The sequence below is a fragment of the Nerophis ophidion genome, linkage group LG15 (assembly GCF_033978795.1).
Source record: "Nerophis ophidion isolate RoL-2023_Sa linkage group LG15, RoL_Noph_v1.0, whole genome shotgun sequence".
Taxonomy (NCBI): Eukaryota; Metazoa; Chordata; class Actinopteri; order Syngnathiformes; family Syngnathidae; genus Nerophis; species Nerophis ophidion.
Window position 1 is genome coordinate 18124869 of NC_084625.1, and position 19401 is coordinate 18144269.

Below are 19401 nucleotides of genomic sequence, written 5' to 3' on the forward strand. Positions count from 1 at the left end.
ATATTTGAAATGTACAATAATGGACAAATTCACCTTTAAAAAGTACATTATATGAGATCTTTATGTTTAAAATGTCGCTTAATGAAGATTTTTATATTCAAAAAGTACATAAATCAAAGTGTTCATATTCAAAATCTGCATTATTGAAGATCATCACATCTAAAAAGTGGATTAGTGGAGATTTTCATATTTCCAGGAATAAGCAAGCAGTTTTGAACAACACGCAAAGTGAAGGCATCAGATATGCTTTAATGTAACTAAATACCACAGAACAAGTAGAAAATGTAAACATATTTCGAATCTACAGTTAGAAATTGTTGAAGTGTAAACAGAAGCCATGGTCACTCCCACGTAATGTTAAGCATCTGACAGCTCAGCTCCCACAGCTTTTGCGCTAGGGCGTCGTCTTTGCCCTCTGCCGAGCAGTTGGCGGGGGCGCAGTCGCTGTCGAAGAGGACGCATGGTGTGAGCAACTGAAACAACCTCACTCTTACCTCTCGCCTCGGTACCTGTAGTAGCCGCCGCTCTCGTTCTCCAGAGCCGGATCCACGGCGCAGTAGATGGTGGTCTTGGCGCCCTTTTCCGACGACTTGGTGAAGGGGCTCACCAACTTCATCATGAAGCGCTGGGGTCCGTTCAGGTGACGCCACAAGTCTGTCTGGACCACTCCCGGATGGAGGGAATATGCCGTCACACCGGTGCCTAAGGATTTAAAGAACATGTTTATTATTTGTTTTGTGTGTCTGTAGTTTTAATGCTAATGAGAGTCTCCAAGAAGCGTAATTACACTGAAAATCTGCACATGTGCACCGTAAGAAATGCCATCTATCACATTTAATAACAGGAAAACACAAACGTTAGCAACACTAGCAATGTAAGCTAACGTGCTGCTAACATATTCTGACAACATTATCATGCTATCATGTTGGCTAAAAAAACAACACAATCACATTTACAGATGACAGCTGTGTGGCTCGCAGCTGTATAGTTGGCAGAGCTTTATTTTAAGATGTGTAGCGAGGCCTGCTATTTTTTTTTTTTTTTACAAAGCTATCCTCTTTGTACTCGGGGCAGTCTCATCTCGCCCCTGTTCTCTCAAAAGTGGAGAACACATGTGAGATGACTGATTTTGTTCACACTTACTGGTCAAGAACAGGTCGAAGGACACATATTGCATCTTCACATATGACATCATTCAAATGCACAATAGTGCAATGAATGACAAGTAAAATACACAACAGCAGTAACCATAACTGAAGATGTCTAAGGACAGATGCCTGAGGAATTACACACACGTCACACATAGGCGGAAGATATTAGAAGTTGGACAACACACCTTGGAGGCGTTTGGCCAGCGAGCGCGTGAACAGCACGTTGGCCAGCTTGCTCTGAGCGTACGCCTTCTGCTTGTCGTAGTGCTTCTCGCTGTTGATGTCGTCCAACTTGATGGTGCCCCACGAGTGAGCCATGGACGACACGGTGACGATCCTGGCTGGTGCTGAACGCTTGATCAGGTCCAGGAGCAGATAGGTAAGCAGGACGTGACCTTGATTGTAGGACCAAATACAGCAAAAAGTATTATTTTTTTCGCTAAAAAACACCCGCAAATGTTGTATGCAATAACATTTGAAAAATTGTGCCAAAAAAAAGTTTAATATTGTAAAACGCTGATTTATGCTTTAATTGAAAAAAATAACAGCAAAACATTTCTTAGCCTTTTATTGGTCTCTTTGTATAAATCGAACCTAACTGAACTCCTGAAATCACTATATGGAGGGTCAAATGGGAAATAATTAAACAAATTATCCAAACGTGTTAATAAGTAAAATTAAATAAATACATGTGTCATTAAATGTCTTAATTTAATGTAAAATTATGTATATTCAAATATTTAATAAATTATTTCTCAATTTAATTATTTCCCGTTTTAAATTAATTAATCAAATTATTTTATGAACCTGTGTGGTGTATTTATGAATTTTTTTTAATCATCAAACTCAGCCGTCAAAGTCAGTGGGCAGGTGCTGATACCTGGGACTTTAACGGCTGAGTTTGACGGACAAAATACATTCATGAAGATACCACCCAGGTTCATGAAATAATTAAATCAATCAATTCAATACGAGAAATAATCAAATCATGAAATCACTTGGGACACACAGGCCAAATGGGACAAAATGAAATCAATAAATACATCTTTAAATGTGTCATTAGCTGATTATATCATTTGATAAAACAATTGAATCAAACATTTAATTGTAAAATAATTAGATCCTAAAATAATGAAATCTATAATTAAATAATTACATTAATTGTAAAATAATTAGATCCTAAAATAATTAAATCTTTAAATAAATGATTAAATTTAGTTTTACAATAAATAATCTGACAGATTTAATAACACTTGTTTGTATTTAATTCCAATTGTAATTATTACATTTTATCCCATCTGGCCCTTCATACTGACGCAGGTTCATGAAATAATTACATTATTAAATATTGACATAATTAATAAGTTATATAAATGTTGAATTGAATTAATCAAGGACACATTTATTAACACATAAGCACTTAATTTCACATTTAATTATATAATGACTAGAGGGGGGAATAATTAATAGATTAATCGGAATTCGGACATGTATGATTATAAAATCTATTAGTAAACATCAATAATATTTATTGTAAATAATGTAATGCAGACAGTTCTAAAATTTTTCTGACTGCAGCCAGCCACCTTAAGAGACCTGACTAGCTCCTTTATTTTATAGGGTACTTATGTTCCAGTTTTGCACACATTTAATATAAAATAATAAATGTGATTGGAAATAATTGTACTGTTTCTTATTACAGATGCGCTGTTTTTTAAAGTTGCAAATGATAAACGCTTATTTAGTGAAATGAAAAGAAATGTAAAACTGCATCAATACACATAAATAAATGATGCACAGATAATCAATTGTTTATTGAATCATAGCTTCTGAATTGCCCAAAGATTCCCACCTCTATCAATGACACAATTATGTAATTGCTCAAAGATTTATTTACTTCTGTCGCATTTGACCAATTATAGCAGTAATTCTCAAACTGTGGCATGGTTACCACGAGTACTGTGTGAGCTTCATTTAGTTGTACCCCAAAGAATCACTTAAGTGACTTGTGTTTTATTTTCCAAATTTCAAACACTGTCTTACTGTTCAAACTGTGTGTAATGTTACAGTGGCCAACAGTATTAAATATACTTGTTAATTAAAACCTCTACCTTGTTTTTAATGAATACTTAAGACTACTATGCAAATGTTGTTTATTGTTGGTCATTATAGTGGTATTTGGAGAGGTGCTACTTGTTGAAAAAAGTTCGAGAACCACTCCTCTACAGTAATAGTCAGCTCGCTTCCTGTTTGACTAGTTCCGTTCAGGTGACCACCAAGGTCTGATTCGTCATAGGTGCTGAACATACAGCAGTATTTTTGATGTAAGTCGTAAACAATTATTAAAATAATTTGGCCTTTTAAAATGTTACAATTCTAAACGAAAACTCACAACCTTATCAGACGACAGTAATAATATCAACATAAAAGTGGGTGTCAACTCTCATGAGAGTGAAGTCATAAACAAAAAGACACATTCACCTTTGTCCAGTGTTTGTGTAAGAGCTATCGCCTCACAATAAGTTAATGTCCTCAGTGACAATAAAATAGTCTGCATGAAGTGAGTAAACAGACGACCTGCTGCGGATGATTTACCCATGTGATTGATGCCAATCTGCATCTCAAAGCCGTCAGCCGTTTTCCCGTAAGGACAGACCATCACACCCGCGTTGTTGATGAGGATGTTCAGTTTTGGCTCTCCTATAAAAATGAAATAAAAAGGGGACTAGGAGTGTCATCCCCGAAGAACACCAATGTGAAAAATTCGCATCCTACCTTGGTTAATGGCCTGCGCAAATTCTGTGATGGATTTGCTGTCGGCCAGGTCGAGTTTCATACAAACGACGTTGTCATTGCCGGAACGTTCTATGACCTCTTTGGTGGCGGCCTGGGCTTTCTCCATGTCCCTGCAAGCCATAATGATCTTGGCACCTGTGCACATATACAAACATTTACAGTGTTTATCATGGTGATTCATAAATTGCATTGCTTTGTTGTCAAAGAGGAAATGATCATTGGTTTGGGAATTTAAAGAAACATTGAAACTTAAGAGTGTTCTGAGATACAGTAAGAGCTGTCTCTTGGCTAACTGTTAAGCTTTAAGTTGCAAACAAAAATTTGAATTACAAGCATCCCTGCCATTAGTTGGTGTAGCAAAGGTCACAGTGTGAACCTCGTAAGATCCAACCAAAACAACTGGTCTTACGCGTTAGTTCATAACGAAAGATGGACTTTCTTTTTCCAACCATTGGAATGAAAAAAATGAGGGTGAAGAACAGTGCTGAGAAGAAAAAGCGGATGATCTTAGTTTATAACAGAAAAAAATAATGATAAACATGAGTGAGTGTGTAGTCAATCTGACAAAGCAGTGTCATTGCTAGTCTAGTGACTAGCAATGACTCGTGTTAAACTCATTGAAGCACAATGAGTTTAACACGAGCTAAAAATATTAAATTAATATATAAACGGCGGTTATTTATACATAGAAGTATGGAAAATCTGCTGATAGTGTGTTGGACGGGGAATCAGCTGAAAGGAGATACTGTAGACGTCCAATCTCCATGGTAAATGCTGTACTTTATTATTATATAACTTTATAAACCTACAGTAGTTGTTAGTACATTCTATTGCATTGCTTTGATACAATATTTCTTATCTAAAAGTTTTTTGTTTTGTTTTTTTATCTTAAAAGGCGTTACATGTTAAATTTGTGCTGTTTTTAAAACAATATCCAAAGCAGACATGTTTCCATAATTTTATGGAAAAGCTGCCGATGGTGTGTGACGGAAAAGCAGCTAGAAAGATATACCGGAGAAGTCATTATTACAATACTTCAAAAAATAACTGTAGTTGTTTGTAGTACATTCTATTGAATTGTTTTTATACATTATTTCTTATCTAAAAGTTGTTATTTTTAAAAGGCTGTTAAAATTGTGCTGTTTTGGGGGCCAAGCGCCAAATAAAATTATGCTAATTAAGAGAAACGAGTGTTTTGAGTTAAGAGCTCTGCGACAGAACTAATTAAGCTCGAAAGTTGATGTACTACTGTATCTGAAAAAAAATTAAGTTTGAACTTTTTACTGTATCAAACTGGAATTAATTTTAAAAAAAAAGGCTAAAGACACACCTTTTTAAATCAGTATTTTTACTAATCATCTGTTTTTATCATGTTTTATTATCCAAACCATTAATATTTCTATTACTCTCTCAATGTTATGTTTTTATTAACTTATTGTCTACATTTTTTTCATGTTTTATATATTTTTGGTCATATGTTTTAAATTTTTTTTTCCAAAAGGTGGTGTTTTTCCTCAAATCCTCAGTGTCATACTATGTCTTGTTTTAGCTTTGTAATTGTCAAAAGTGCTGTATGTGTGTGTCTATGTGCATGTGTGTGAAGGTGTGTTTTGTGTTCTTCTGTTATGGTTATTTTTTGGTTTATTTTGTTTTGTACAGTACTTTGTGTTTGCCACTTGCCAGTGCATGAAAAGTGCTGTATAAATAAAGTCGAATTTGATTTAATTTGAAAGATTTATCAAAACAAGAAAAATATTACTTTGCATGGACAAAAGTATTGAGTACCGTATTTCCTTAAATGTCGCCGGGGCGCTAATCAATTTAAAGCCTTTTCTCACTCCTGCGCTTACCAAAGGCACGCGGTAAAAGTAAGCATGCGTTAATTATTTTAAAACCTCTTCTCACTCCGGCACTTACCAAAGGTATGCAGTAAAAATTTGAGTGTGATGTAAGCTTGGACCTTAAATCCTACTGAATAGGTCTTAATATTCTTCCCTTTATGCGATTTCAAATTACCGGGATTAAAATCTGCCTCCTCCATTTTGAAAATGATGACAGGGGAAGTGTCACTCGTGATGTCACGAGTTTGACCAGGCGGTAATACTAAGCATGCGCTAATTATTTTGGGAAGCGAGTTTGACCTGGCAGTAATTCAAAGCAGGCGCATACTATATGCTCTGCGGCAATTCAAGGAGATACGGTATTTGTTCGGTTTCTACTATTCAGATTTAAGGTTAAAAAAAACAATCCCTACAGTATATTGAAAATGTGTGAATGAATGTAATAGACATGACATTCACCTAAATAGTTAAACGCTTTAGACAGTAAAATTTACTAAATACTTAATTTAGCCATTGTGATTTAGTGTGAATACACTAACACTGCTTTTTTCTGGAATTTGTTTGTTGGTCAACCATAACCTTTAGATTTTCACTACACCGACCATAAAAGTTATTATCCATTTTCTACCGCTTGTCCCTTTCGGGGTTGCTGGAGCCTATTTCAGCTGCATCCGGGCGGAAGGCGGTGTACACCCTGGACCAGTCGCTACCTCATCGCAGGGCCAACACAGATAGACAGACAAAATTCACACTCACATTCGCACACTAGGGACCATTTAGTGTTGCCAATCAACCTATCCCCAGGTGCATGTTTTTGGAGGTGGGAGGAAGCCCGAGTACCAGGAGGGAACCCAAGCAGTCACGGGGAGAAAATGCAAACTCCACACAGAAAGATACCGAGCCCGGGATTGATATTATGAAGTCATCAAAAAGCAGGAAAACATGCATGCATTTAAAAAGCAAAAGGGAAGCACGCCCTCTTGTGACACAACTGTGAAAATACTCAATGAATAGAGCAGTGCTTCTCCATTCCAGGAGTTACTGGCACTTGTATAAAGAAGAAACCCCCTAATTATCGAACTGATGAATAAATGTAGATTATCTTGAACGCTACTGTCACCTAGCAGCATGAATAAAGACAAACAATGAAAGCATAACACTCACTTGCATATTGCATGTGTATGCAAAAAAATCTGAATATTCAGCACAGGTTATTTATCACATTATTTGGGAGTCAAGTACAGTTATTCCAGGTAGCATATTCAACAAACTGAGTCTAAACTTGATGTCTGAACTGATTTACCCTAAGATGGGAAACTGAATGTCGGGTTCCAGAACACTTGCTCGGAGTTAGTTCAATCAATGTTGAGTATGTTGACTCCAAGTTAAAATTCTACATTACACTATAGCAAGTGGGGACAGAAAGGGCAGTCTATCTTTACGCAACAGGAACGGAAAGTGTTGACATGTATATGGTTGAACACTTTGTTTTGAAAAGAAGATTAACAATGTCAAATAATATTGGACTGAAGTGAGAGATACTCACTGCCAGAGTCAGTACAGGTTTGAATGCAGTAGTTTAACAATTTTCTTATTATAGTCCACAGGTAAAAAAGTGAAGGAATTAGTGGGTAAACAGATTTTTTTTTTAATTTGGGGGGAAATCCCACTAGTAAAAAACATGGAGGCAGCTGAAAATAATATTTAACATGTAAAGTCAATCTAAATGCAAAGCACATATTAAGTACGGAGAACTAGGGGTGGGATTAAATACATTATCTTCTTCCCACTCCCTTTCTGGCAAAACTGGACAATCATGCTTATATACTATACATTACCTTTTGCATTATATTAATTTATATTGTTATGTATTGTCTACCTTTAAGCTTTTTTTTTAAATGTCACTGCCTAAAATAATCGAATAAATGAAAAAAAAAGAAAGAAAAAAAGGAAGTGGCTACATATTTATTTTCTAACCAAGAACTTTGTCAAACCAATGTGCTTATAAGTATTATGCACTAAATTCTAAGATATACTTCATTAAATAAAAAAAACATTTTTTTAGGACTTGCTGGCCAGTTGTTCTTATTGTTAGTAATATTAGTAGCTTATACATTAGTTATATTTACGATAATTGATTTTTTTATATATATTTAAATAATCCAAATATGACTAAGACCTACTAAATATTTTAACAGTAAAACATAAAACCCTGCATAGTAAGCTCTGCGTCTTCCTACTCCCTTTTAAACATGTTTTGATTAGAAATTGATAGACTGGAATATTTCATTTTTTTATTGTAAAGGAATACAATGAAATTCAGTGGTGTGACTCTGACAACAGCAGCTGAAGATAAAATACAAAAAAAAAAGACTAAAAACAAATCCATCCATCCATCCATCTTCTTCCGCTTATCCGAGGTCTGGTCGCGGGGGCAACAGCCTAAGCAGGGAAACCCAGACTTCCCTCTCCCCAGCCACTTCGTCTAGCTCTTCCCGGGGGATCCCGAGGCGTTCCCAGGCCAGCCGGGAGACATAGTCTTCCCAACGTGTCCTGGGTCTTCCCCGTGGCCTCCTACCGGTTGGACGTGCCCTAAACACCTCCCTAGGGAGGCGTTCGGGTGGCATCCTGACCAGATGCCCGAACCACCTCATCTGGCTCCTCTCGATGTGAAGGAGCAGCGGCTTTACTTTGAGTTCCTACCGGATGGCAGAGCTTCTCATCCTATCTCCAAGGGAGAGCCCCGCCACACGGCGGAGGAAACTAATTTCGGCCACTTGTACCCGTGATCTTATCCTTTCGGTCATGACCCAAAGCTCATGACCATAGGTGAGGATGGGAACGTAGATCGACCGGTAAATTGAGAGCTTTGCCTTCCGGCTCAGCTCCTTCTTCACCACAACGGATCGGTACAACGTCCGCATTACTGCAGACGCCGCACCAATCCGCCTGTCGATCTCACGATCCACTCTTCCCTCACTCGTGAACAAGACTCCTAAGTACTTGAACTCCTCCACTTGGGGCAGGGTCTCCTCCCCAAACCGGAGATGGCATTCCACCCTTTTCCGGCCGAGAACCATGGACTCGGACTTGGAGGTGCTGATTCTCATTCCGGTCGCTTCACACTCGGCTGCGAACCGATCCAGTGAGAGCTGAAGATCCCGTTCAGATGAAGCCATCAGGACCACATCAGCAATATTTTGTGTTGCTTCAGTAATGTCCATGAGTGTTGATGAATGTGCTCCTAAATCCAGGTCTTCGGTTTCAATGGTCCCTTGGAACATCGTAGTGTTTATGTTAAATGTAGACATGTGCTTTTCATCAGACTATATTATCGTTGTTGTCAAAGCTTTAATATTCCTCCATATCCTTAATGTCTTTGACAACAAGTAATCTTGCTTCTGGACCTCCATTTAGCTTGATTTGAATTTTTCAGTTAGTGCTCCAAGTTGCCGGAATTTGCAATGTCAGCGTTACGTTTATTCAGATGCTTATTCATGTTCACATTTGTACCCATCAGCTTCTTTCCTGTTTTTAAGCAGTGCAATTCCAGATATCTAGTTGGCAAGCTTCATGTCCGTTACTAGCGTGGTGGTGGTGTTACTTCCATTGCCTGGAATGCATTAACGACATCAAGGTCCTTCAATTGCAGGAGGTTGACTACTTGTTGCTCTGTTGAATTGACATCCATTTCATTTGTTGTCAACTGCTCTGACGTAGGATCTGGGAGTAATGTGCAGCCCTGCAATGATGATATCATATATTCACGTATTCTGATCCATCTCATCTTTGATATTCTTCACATCACTGTTATCTTGTTGAATGGCCATCAACTATTGGCGCAATCCTGCATTCTCCTCTTGCAGGACTTTCATCTCCCGTTTAAATGCTGTGGTGTCCTCTTGTAGGACTTTCATCTCCTGTCTAAATGCTGTGGTGTCCTCTTGTAGGACTTTCATCTCCTGTCTAAATGCTGTGGTGTCCTCTTGTAGGACTTTCATCTCCTGTCTAAATGCTGTGGTGTCCTCTTGTAGGACTTTCATCTCCTGTATCAATCCTGCATTCTCCTCACATAGAACTTTCATCTCCTGTCTCAATGCTGTGGTGTCCTCTTGTAGGACTTTCATCTCCTGTCTCAATGCTGTGGTGTCCCCTTGTAGGACCTTCGCCTCTTATATCACTGCTGCACTGTCCTCTCAGAAAATATTCCCTTCATTTCTAAACTTCTTTATTGTATAACTTACAATTAATTCCCAGGCTGTCAGTCTCTGCTTGCAGACATTCTCTATTTTTTAAACATTTTGAGGTCTTTCATCGTTTCCATCATCAATCTCATATTTTACATTAATATTCTCATTTAATGCCTCGGATCCTCTGTTTTCTTAAACTCGCTCAGTGAGCCCAAACGTGCCAGGCTGGGAGTTTTGTTCGATAGAGTGTGTTTCATTGTTGCTAAGCAGTCAACTGAAAGCCATAATGGTTGTTAGCGTTGACAGCTTGCAGCGCAACTAACTTATTTAGGCTTAGACTTCCTTTTGATTGTCATTCAAATTTGAACTTTACAATACAGATTTAAACAAATACCGTACCTTTAGCCAGTGAGATATCGAGTAGAAGTCTCAGCCTGTTGTAGAGAGCTTTGTGTGATGAGAAACAATTAAAATCTGTCCAAACTCCCAGGGATTAGTGTTGTCCCGATGTCAATATTTTAGTACCGGTACCAAAATTATTTCGATACTTTTCTAAATAAAGGGGACCACAAAAAATGGCATTATTGGCTTTAACAAAAAAATCTTACAGTACATAAACATATCTTTCGTATTCCAAGTTTATCCTTAAATAAAATAGTGTCCATACAAGACAACTTGTCCTTTATTAGTAAGTAAGCAAACAAAGACTCCCAATTTAGCTGCTGACGTTTGCAGTAATATATTGTGTCATTTATCATTCTATTATTTTGTCAAAAATATTGAGGAAAAGTGGTAGAAAATGTATTATTGATCTACTTGTTCATTTACTGTTAATATCTGCTTACTTTCTCTTTTAACATGTTCTATCTACACTTCTGTTAAAATGTAATAATCACTTATTTTTCTGTTGTTTGATACTTTACATTAGTTTTGGATGATACCACACATTTGGGTATCAATCCGATACCAAGTCCGGACCGGTACATTTCAGAGGCTGTATGGTACCGAATATGATTCATTAGGATCGCGGTACCACACTAAAAAATGGTAAAATGGGTTATAATTGTATAGCACTTTTTTACCTTCAAGGTACTCAAAGTGCTTTGACTCTCGTTCCACATTCACCCATTCACGACCCAACAGGAGCAAGGGTGAAGTGTCTTGCTCAAGTGCACAATGGACGTGAGGTTGGTAGAAGGTGGGAATTGAACCAGGAACCCTCAGGTTGCTGGCCCAGCCACTCTCCCAACCGCGCCACACCGTCCTAATACCGGTCTCCCGTACAACCGTACAAGGGATTGATCTTCGCTTTGAGCTAGCATTTTGGCCAGTTAGCCCCTATCTAGCGGTACATTCACTTCACTTATTATAGTGAATCCCTAGTTCCCAGCATGATATATCACAGATTTTAGTTATATTTGGCAGGGGTGTCCTTATATGGCATTTTCACTTCTGGTACAATACTGATATCAAACCGATACGATATTAGCAGGACTCATGGTACATACTTTTATTATTTTGAAGTGTGGAATGTTAGAAAAGGTTTGATCAAGTGAAATTAGTCAAGCGCAATGGGAGGTATTAAACACTCTAACCTTAAGAGGCAACTGCACTTTTTTGGAATTCTGCCTATCATTAACCATCCCTATGTGAGAAAAGAACACATTTGTCTTTCTTTTTTATGCATTGGAAATCGTAAATAAAAGCTAAATTCCACCCAAAAAGTGCAGTTCTCTTTTAAGGCATAGCGGTAATTAAAAAAAAAAAAAATATTACTTAATATTTTACAGCGTGGAATGTTAGAAAAGGTTTGATCAAATGAAATTACTCAAAGAACAAAAAGGTACAAAAAACACTAACCCTATGACAGATTTAAGCTTTTGAAGTGGATTGTTGTGTTTTGGAGACACCTAGTGTTCACAATAATTTTACTTTGATCAGTGCCTTGCATAATGCTGTTTGTTACTGGATAGTTTGTATTACACTTCTGCCTTGGAGATTTTGTATCGCAAAGTAATATGAAACTACAATTATTTTTTATATTGATTGATAACTTGTTTGAATTGACAAATGTGCTGTTTTAAACTGCAATATTGTCCAATTAAGGACATTTATTACATGTGTCTAGCTCATACTTGCCAATCCCTCCCCCGATTTTCCCCGGAGACTCCCGAATTTCCCCCCCCGAAAATCTCCCGGGGCAACCATTCTCCCGAATTTCTCCCAATTTCAAACAGGACAGCAATATTGAGGGCGTGCCTTAAAGGCACTGCATTTAGCATCCTCTACAACCTGTCGTCATGTACGCTTTTCCTCCATACAAACAGCGTGCCGGCCCAGTCACATAATACCTACAGCTTATCACACACACACACACACACACACACACACACACACACACACACACACACACACACACACACACACACACACACACACACACACACACACACACACACACACACACACACACACACACACACACACACACACACACACACACACACACACGTGAATGCAAAGCATACTTGGTCAACAGCCATACAGGTCACACTGAGGATGGCCGTATAAACAACTTTAACACTGTTACAAATATGCGCCACACTGTGAAACCACACCAAACAAGAATGACAAACACATTTCGGGAGAACATCAGCATCGTAACACAACATAAACAGAACAGAACAAATACCCAGAACCCCTTGCAGCACTAAGTCTTCCGGGACGCTGCAATGTTAATAATGAGCTACGGGTCGCAAAATGTCCCAAGCAGCACTTTGGACACAACTAACAATTAACATACTTTTCTTTTCATCAAATAAACCCCGCCAGCATCTAGGTTAGGTTCACAGGATCAGTTATAATGGTAACTGACCCTGTGAACCCAATGCTGCTGCTCGAGTCCTGACTAGAACCAGGATATGATTGAGGAGTCGCGGTTCAAAGTTGGGACCCGGGGTGGACCACTCATCTGTGCATCAGTTGGGGACGTCTCTGCGCTGCTGGCTTGTCTCCACTCAAAATGATCCCCTGCTGGCCCCACTATGGACTGGAATCTCACACTATTAACTAAATCCACTCGACGTCCATTGCACTGGTTGCCCTCCAAGGTTTCTCATTGTTTGATTGATTGAGAAGTTCGCTGACATCTTAAAGAATTGCATCCATGTAATGCTTTAAAAAAAGCAAATGGATGGCACCAAAAGCCAAAAGGCTTGTTTCCATTGTGGTCCATTAAATATTCATCACAGTTGATACATTCAATAATAAAAGACATATAACCTGTAACATGCATATAAAAAAATTGTTTTGTTTTTTTTATAAATTATGTACATATACACAGTATACATGTCAGGTGATTTGAAAAACAATATGTACAAAAAATGGGGAGGGTATATACATTATGTACATGACACTAATGACTATGCACATATTGACTCAAAGAGTGTGCAAAACAGAATGAGAAAATATATATACACTACATATAAACCTGCTTGATGCTTCGGACAGTTTCTGGGCATCAATTTTGGTTCAGATCAGATAGAGGTTGAGCTGAGCCATGATTTTATGGCAGTTTTAAAATTTAGTAGGGAAGTTCGAATTTTAAGATCTGTTGGTAGTGCATTCCACTGTGTGGTGGCAAAAAAGTACAATGCATTTTGTCCCATGAGAGTCTTGAATTTTGGGGGGACGAAGTCTAAGGAACTCCCTCGTGTAGTACCTGTGAGCATCACTTACTCTGGTGAAATAGTTTGACAGGTACTTGGGGACAGTTTCTCCGAGTATTTTGAATACCAGGCACATTACGATTTGCTGTACTCTTTCCTCAACACTAAGCCATCCCAATTTGGTAAAGTGGGCTTGAGTTAGGTGAGTCCTGTATTCAAAAATGGGCAGGAGTCTCACCAGCTTGTTTTGGGAAGTTTGCAGTTTTGTTTTTAGTGGCTTGGGGATACTGTTGAACCATGAGGGGCAGGCGTAGTCAAAATGACACTTTATGAGGGCACCGGCAAGGGTCTTAAGTGTATCCCATTGGGTTAAGTTTTTTCTTGCCCTGATATGGGATCTGAGCAAAGGATGTCGTTGTGGCTTGTGCAGCCCTTTGAGACACTTGTGATTAAGGCATACTTGCCAACCTTGAGACTTCCGAATTCGTGAGATGGGGGCGTGGTTAGGGGTGGGAGTGGGTAGGGGGGTGGGGGGCGTGGTTGCGGGGACGGGTGGGGGAAGCGGGGTTGAGGTGCAGGCAGCATACCACTTCCCCTTCCAGCTGTCCTGGATGAAATGAAATTATTTTCTCCAATCATTTTGGAACTTGCAAGTGTATTTATTCTTCTTACTCGTCGTCGCCATGTCTCTTCTTCGTTCTTCTGCTTCATCTCCTTCTTGTTTTGTGTGCAGTTGTGCACTGAGCTCCAAAAGCCGTAGATGTTATTTTAGTGTCCCAGAAGAGTTAGTGCTGCAAGGGATTCTGGGTATTTCTACTGTTGTGTTTATTTTGGGTTACGGTGCGGATGTTCTCCCGAAATGTGTTTGTCATTCTTGTTTGGTGTGGGTTGACAGTGTGGTGCATATTAGTAACAGTGTTAAAGTTGTTTATACGGCCAACGTCAGTGTGACATGTATGGCTGTTGATCAATCTTGCATTCACGTGTGTGTGCTTGAAATTAATGTTATCATTAAACCAGTTAAAAGATCATACAATATGTCAGCATTTCTTGACATCTTTGAGTAAAGACCATTATTAAACCCGTCCTACGCTACATTATTATGGGACTGGGCCGGCACACTTTTAATATGGAGGAAAAGTGGACGCCTGGACAGCATGCGGCTGTAAAGGGGTGAAAGTTTCAGGTTGTAGGGGACGCTAAACTATTTGATTGATTTTAAGTTGAATTAGGATTCTTTCATGATCATTTGACATTTTTATTTTTGCCTTCTTATAATTTTCTGTAAAACACTTTGAATTGCATTGTGTATGAATTGTGCTCTATAAATAAACTTTGCCTTGCTTCTGATATTGACTTGACTCACAATATGTTTGTGCAAATGCTAATCATGTTTAAATATGAGCCTTATTTTCTTCAAAGGTTATAATGTATCCAGTGAGTGCATGTAGGGCTGGGCGATATAGATAGATAGATAGATAGTACTTTATTGATTCCTTCAGGAGAGTTCCTTCAGGAAAATTAAAATTTCAGCAGCAGTGTACAGAGTTGAGATCAATTTAAAGAAAAAAGTAAAAAGTAAATAATGGGGGTTTAAATGGAAACAAAATAGAGAAATATTACAAAAAGAATAAAAACAATGGGAATAAAAATATAACAGTAAAATAAGAATATAACAAGACAAAGTAGGCAGTAGTGACCATGTTATGAAAACGTATTGCACTGTTAATGTTTTGCATCCCCTGTCATCCTAATACCCCCTGTCCCCCGTCCCAGAGAGGAGTTGTACAGTCTAATGGCGTGTGGGACAAAGGAGTTCTTGAGTCTATTAGTCCTGCACTTGGGATGAAGCAGTCTAGCACTGAACAGGCTCCTCTGGCTACTGATAACGCTATGCAGAGGGTGACTGGCATCATCCAGGATGCTCACTAGTTTGTCAACAGTCCTCTTCTCTGCCACCGTCACCAGTGAGTCCAGTTTCATTCCGATTGTAGAACCGGCCCGCCTGATCAGTTTCTCAAGTCTGGAGCTGTCCTTCTTAGATGTACTGCCCCCCCAGCACACTACCATGTAGAACAGAACACTGGCAACCACAGACTGGTAGTACATCCACAGGAGTTTTCTACATGTTGAAGGAGTGCAGTCTCCTGAGGAAGTACAGCCTGCTCTGTCCTTTCTTGTACTGGTGGTCCGTGTTAACAGTCCAGTCCAGCTTATTGTCCACCCAAACCCCGAGGTACTTGAATGAGTCCACGGTCTGTACCTCAACTCCCTCGATCACAATAGGTTGTGACCGTGGACTCGACCTCCCAAAGTCAATGACCAGTCAATGATATATCGATATATACGATATATCGCGGGTTTGTCTCTGTGTGATATAGAAAATGACTATATCGTAATATTCGAGTATACGTTCTCACGCAGTTGCTTTTAGATGCGGGCATTACACTACAGGCTCTTCCCTTCTTACAGACAAGCAGGCGCACATTCTTACATACTGTCACGTCATACGTTACATACGTGTCCGCCCTCGCAGAGCAGAGAGGTAGCATACTGGGCTACGTTAGCTGCTAATGTAGCCGTACGAGAGAAAGAAGGTGCGGATCTGGTAACAAATGAAGGAAGACTTAATTCCCAATAAAAACAGCAGAGTTTCCATTGTCTGGCGTCGGTTCGGCTTCAAGTGGGAATATGTCGAACAGACAACCGTAATTTGTCAAGTGTGGGGGGGAAAAGGCGTTGCTATAAAAAGTAGCATTACTGCTAATATGTAGCATCATTTGAAAAGTCACTCGCTAGAGAATGAAGAGAATTTCATAACCTTAGTAACGTACCACATGGTGAAGGACGAATACAATTTGATTTCCTACTATGCAGCTCATTTTTATTTGACACTTAAAATGTCTCTGACAATCTTGCACTTTATATTTTTGAAGTGACTTGAATGTGTGTGCCATTGCTTAATAACTTTAATAAATACAGTTTTGGTTAATTGACTTAGTTGTGATTTTCCTCTCTGCATGAACGTTTAAAAGTAGCATATATTAATGCAGTATGAAGAAGAATGTTTTAAAGGCCTACTGAAATGAGATTTTCTTATTCAAACGGGGATAGCAGGTTCATTTTATGTGTCATACTTGATCATTTCGTGATATTGCCATATTTTTGCTAAAAGGATTTAGTAGAGAACATCGACGATAAAGTTCACAACTTTAGGTCGCTCTTAAAAAAGCCCTGCCTTTCCCGGAAGTAGTGCACGTGACGTCACTGATTGTCGGACTCCTCCCATCCGCCCATTGATTACCATCATGGACGCCAGCAGCGCGAGCAATTCTGACCGAGAAAGCGACAATATCCCCATTAATTTGAGCGAGGATGAAAGATTCGTGTTTGAGGATATTGATAGCGACAGACTACAAAAAAAAAAAGAAAAGCGACACCTCTGGGCAACGACAGTGTGAGCATTTCAGATGTAATTAGACTCATGTACTAGGATAATTCTGGAAGATCCTTTATCTGCTTATTGTTTTGATAGTGTTTTAGTGAGATTTTAAAAATTGTAAAGATTGTAAAGCAATATCTCGAGGTCAGATGGCTGCTTTGAACACACAGTGTCTCAGAGAGAAGCCAAGCTCACAGCTGCTGCAGAACAACGAATAATCCACGGATGTTTTCGGTAAGATATATATCACAATTTCCCCATCCAAAAACATGCTGGTTGACTTAGAGAAAAAACATGTTCGCTTGACCGCTCTGCTTTCACAACAAACAAAGAAACGCCGGCTGTGTCTCGGTGCGAAAGACAGCTTGAATCCACCGCTTTCCATCAACAGCATTGTTCTTTATAGTGTCCGTTATTAAATGAACAAATTGCAAAAAATATGTCCAAAATACTGTATAATTATGCGGTTAAAGCAGATGACTTCTAGCTGTGTGTGTGCGTAGAGCTAATATTTCCTCACAGTCCGTGACGTCACGCGTATACGTCATCATTCCGCGACGTTTTCAACAAGAAACTCCCGGGAAATTTAAAATTGCAATTTAGTAAACTAAAAAGGCCGTATTGGCATGTGTTGCAATGTTAATCTTTCATCATTGATATATAAACTATCAGACTGCGTGGTCGGTAGTAGTGGGTTTCAGTAGGCCTTTAAAGTACACACATATAATCATTATACAGCTGAGTGTGAATGTTGTCTGTCTATTTGTGTTGGCCCTGTGATGAGGTGGCGACTTGTCCAGGGTGTACCCCGCCTTCCGCCCGATTGTAGCTGAGATAGGCGCCAGCGCCCCCCGCAACCCCAAAAGGGAATAAGCGGTAGAAATGGATTATATGCATCAAGTGTTCAATCAAGGCCAAGGCAAAATATCGTAATATATATTGTTTATCGTGTATATGGCCTAAAAATATCGCGATATTAAAAAAAGGCAATATCGCCCAGCCCTAAGTGCATGTTTTATGCTAATTAAGTGTGCCTGGAGCATCTTTTTTAGTGCGTGTGTGTGGTTACTTCAGAAACTGCACACAAACCTCGGCCGGCTAAATCAACCGCTGTCTCCTTGCCAATGCCGGTGTTGGCCCCGGTAATGAGCACCGTCTTGCCTTCCAGTCTCTCGGCACTCCTCCATGGGCCCCGGAAGAAGTTTCTGGCAAGTTAAGCAAAAAAAACAAAACCACATGACCACATGACTCATATTGCACAACAAACTTCCGTATACGAAAGAAAAAAACAAATTCAGTACTAAAAAGGTGAAAACATTATTGTTACAGTTTTATATCACGTGACGTTTGTAACATCACTGCCACAGGTACACACATTAACAACAATAACACCCAACAATGTTGTTTATCGCCGAAATGGCCAATAACTTACAAAAACTCACCTTATTGCCTGCATCTTACTATCTTCAACAACTCAAGTTGGAAAGAAAGACGAATTAAAAGCAAAAAAAATGACAAAAATCTATTTTAACAACCCACACAAGTCCTTAATTACATTAAAACCTCAAGCCCGGCCATGCGGAAATGCGGTCACGCCCTAAACTGTGAGCGACACTCGCTGTAGCCAATCAGCGTCTGGCTAATCGCTTGGGAACGACGGCAATTTTTTTGATTGGCTGATACACATACGCAATCGTAAGTGTGCGCTCGGTTTACAACACCAGTCGTGCCGAGTGCGTTTGACTTACAAATATAATTTGTTTAATTAGCTGTTAAATGTTAAAAACAATGCTGAATGTTGAATTGGAGAGGAATAGAGTAACATTAAAGATACATGTTCTCTAATTTGACCTGTAAAATGAGGAGTTTGACTTAAACGAACACTATCAAAAGGCACTCAGAGGGTTGTATACCAGGCGCCTGTGAAACGAGACCTGTTATAAAAAAAACCCGATACAGAATTAGTGTGACTTTACAATATTATGGGGGTATGAATACATTTAAATGTCCATTGATGATTCTGTAAGGCAGGGGTCACCAACCTTTTTGAAACCAAGAGCTACTTTTTGGGTACTGATTAATGCAAAGGGCTACCAGTTTGATACACACTTAAATAAATTGCCAGAAATAGCAAATTTGCTCAATTTACCTTTAATTAAAATAAAAAAAATAAAAAATAAAATAATATATATATATATATATATATATATATATATATATATATATATATATATATATATATATATATATATATATATATATATAAATAAAATGGGTATTTCTGTCCGTCATTCCGTCGTACATTTTTTTTTC

The 19401-nt window shown here is 38.8% G+C and overlaps 1 protein-coding gene across 1 annotated transcript; it reads right to left on the reverse strand.

Moving 5' to 3' along the window:
• Window positions 1–229: 229 nt before the first annotated feature.
• rdh12l (retinol dehydrogenase 12, like) lies at window positions 230–18700 on the reverse strand. The gene is made up of 7 exons (XM_061921632.1): window positions 18531–18700; window positions 18178–18293; window positions 3927–4082; window positions 3747–3851; window positions 1337–1546; window positions 510–702; window positions 230–444 (listed from the first exon to the last, which is right to left on the reverse strand). Exons 1-7 carry the CDS (start codon window positions 18542–18544, stop codon window positions 342–344), a joined length of 897 nt encoding a protein of 298 aa, XP_061777616.1. The 5' UTR covers window positions 18545–18700; the 3' UTR covers window positions 230–341.
• Between the last annotated feature and the right edge of the window lie 701 nt (window positions 18701–19401).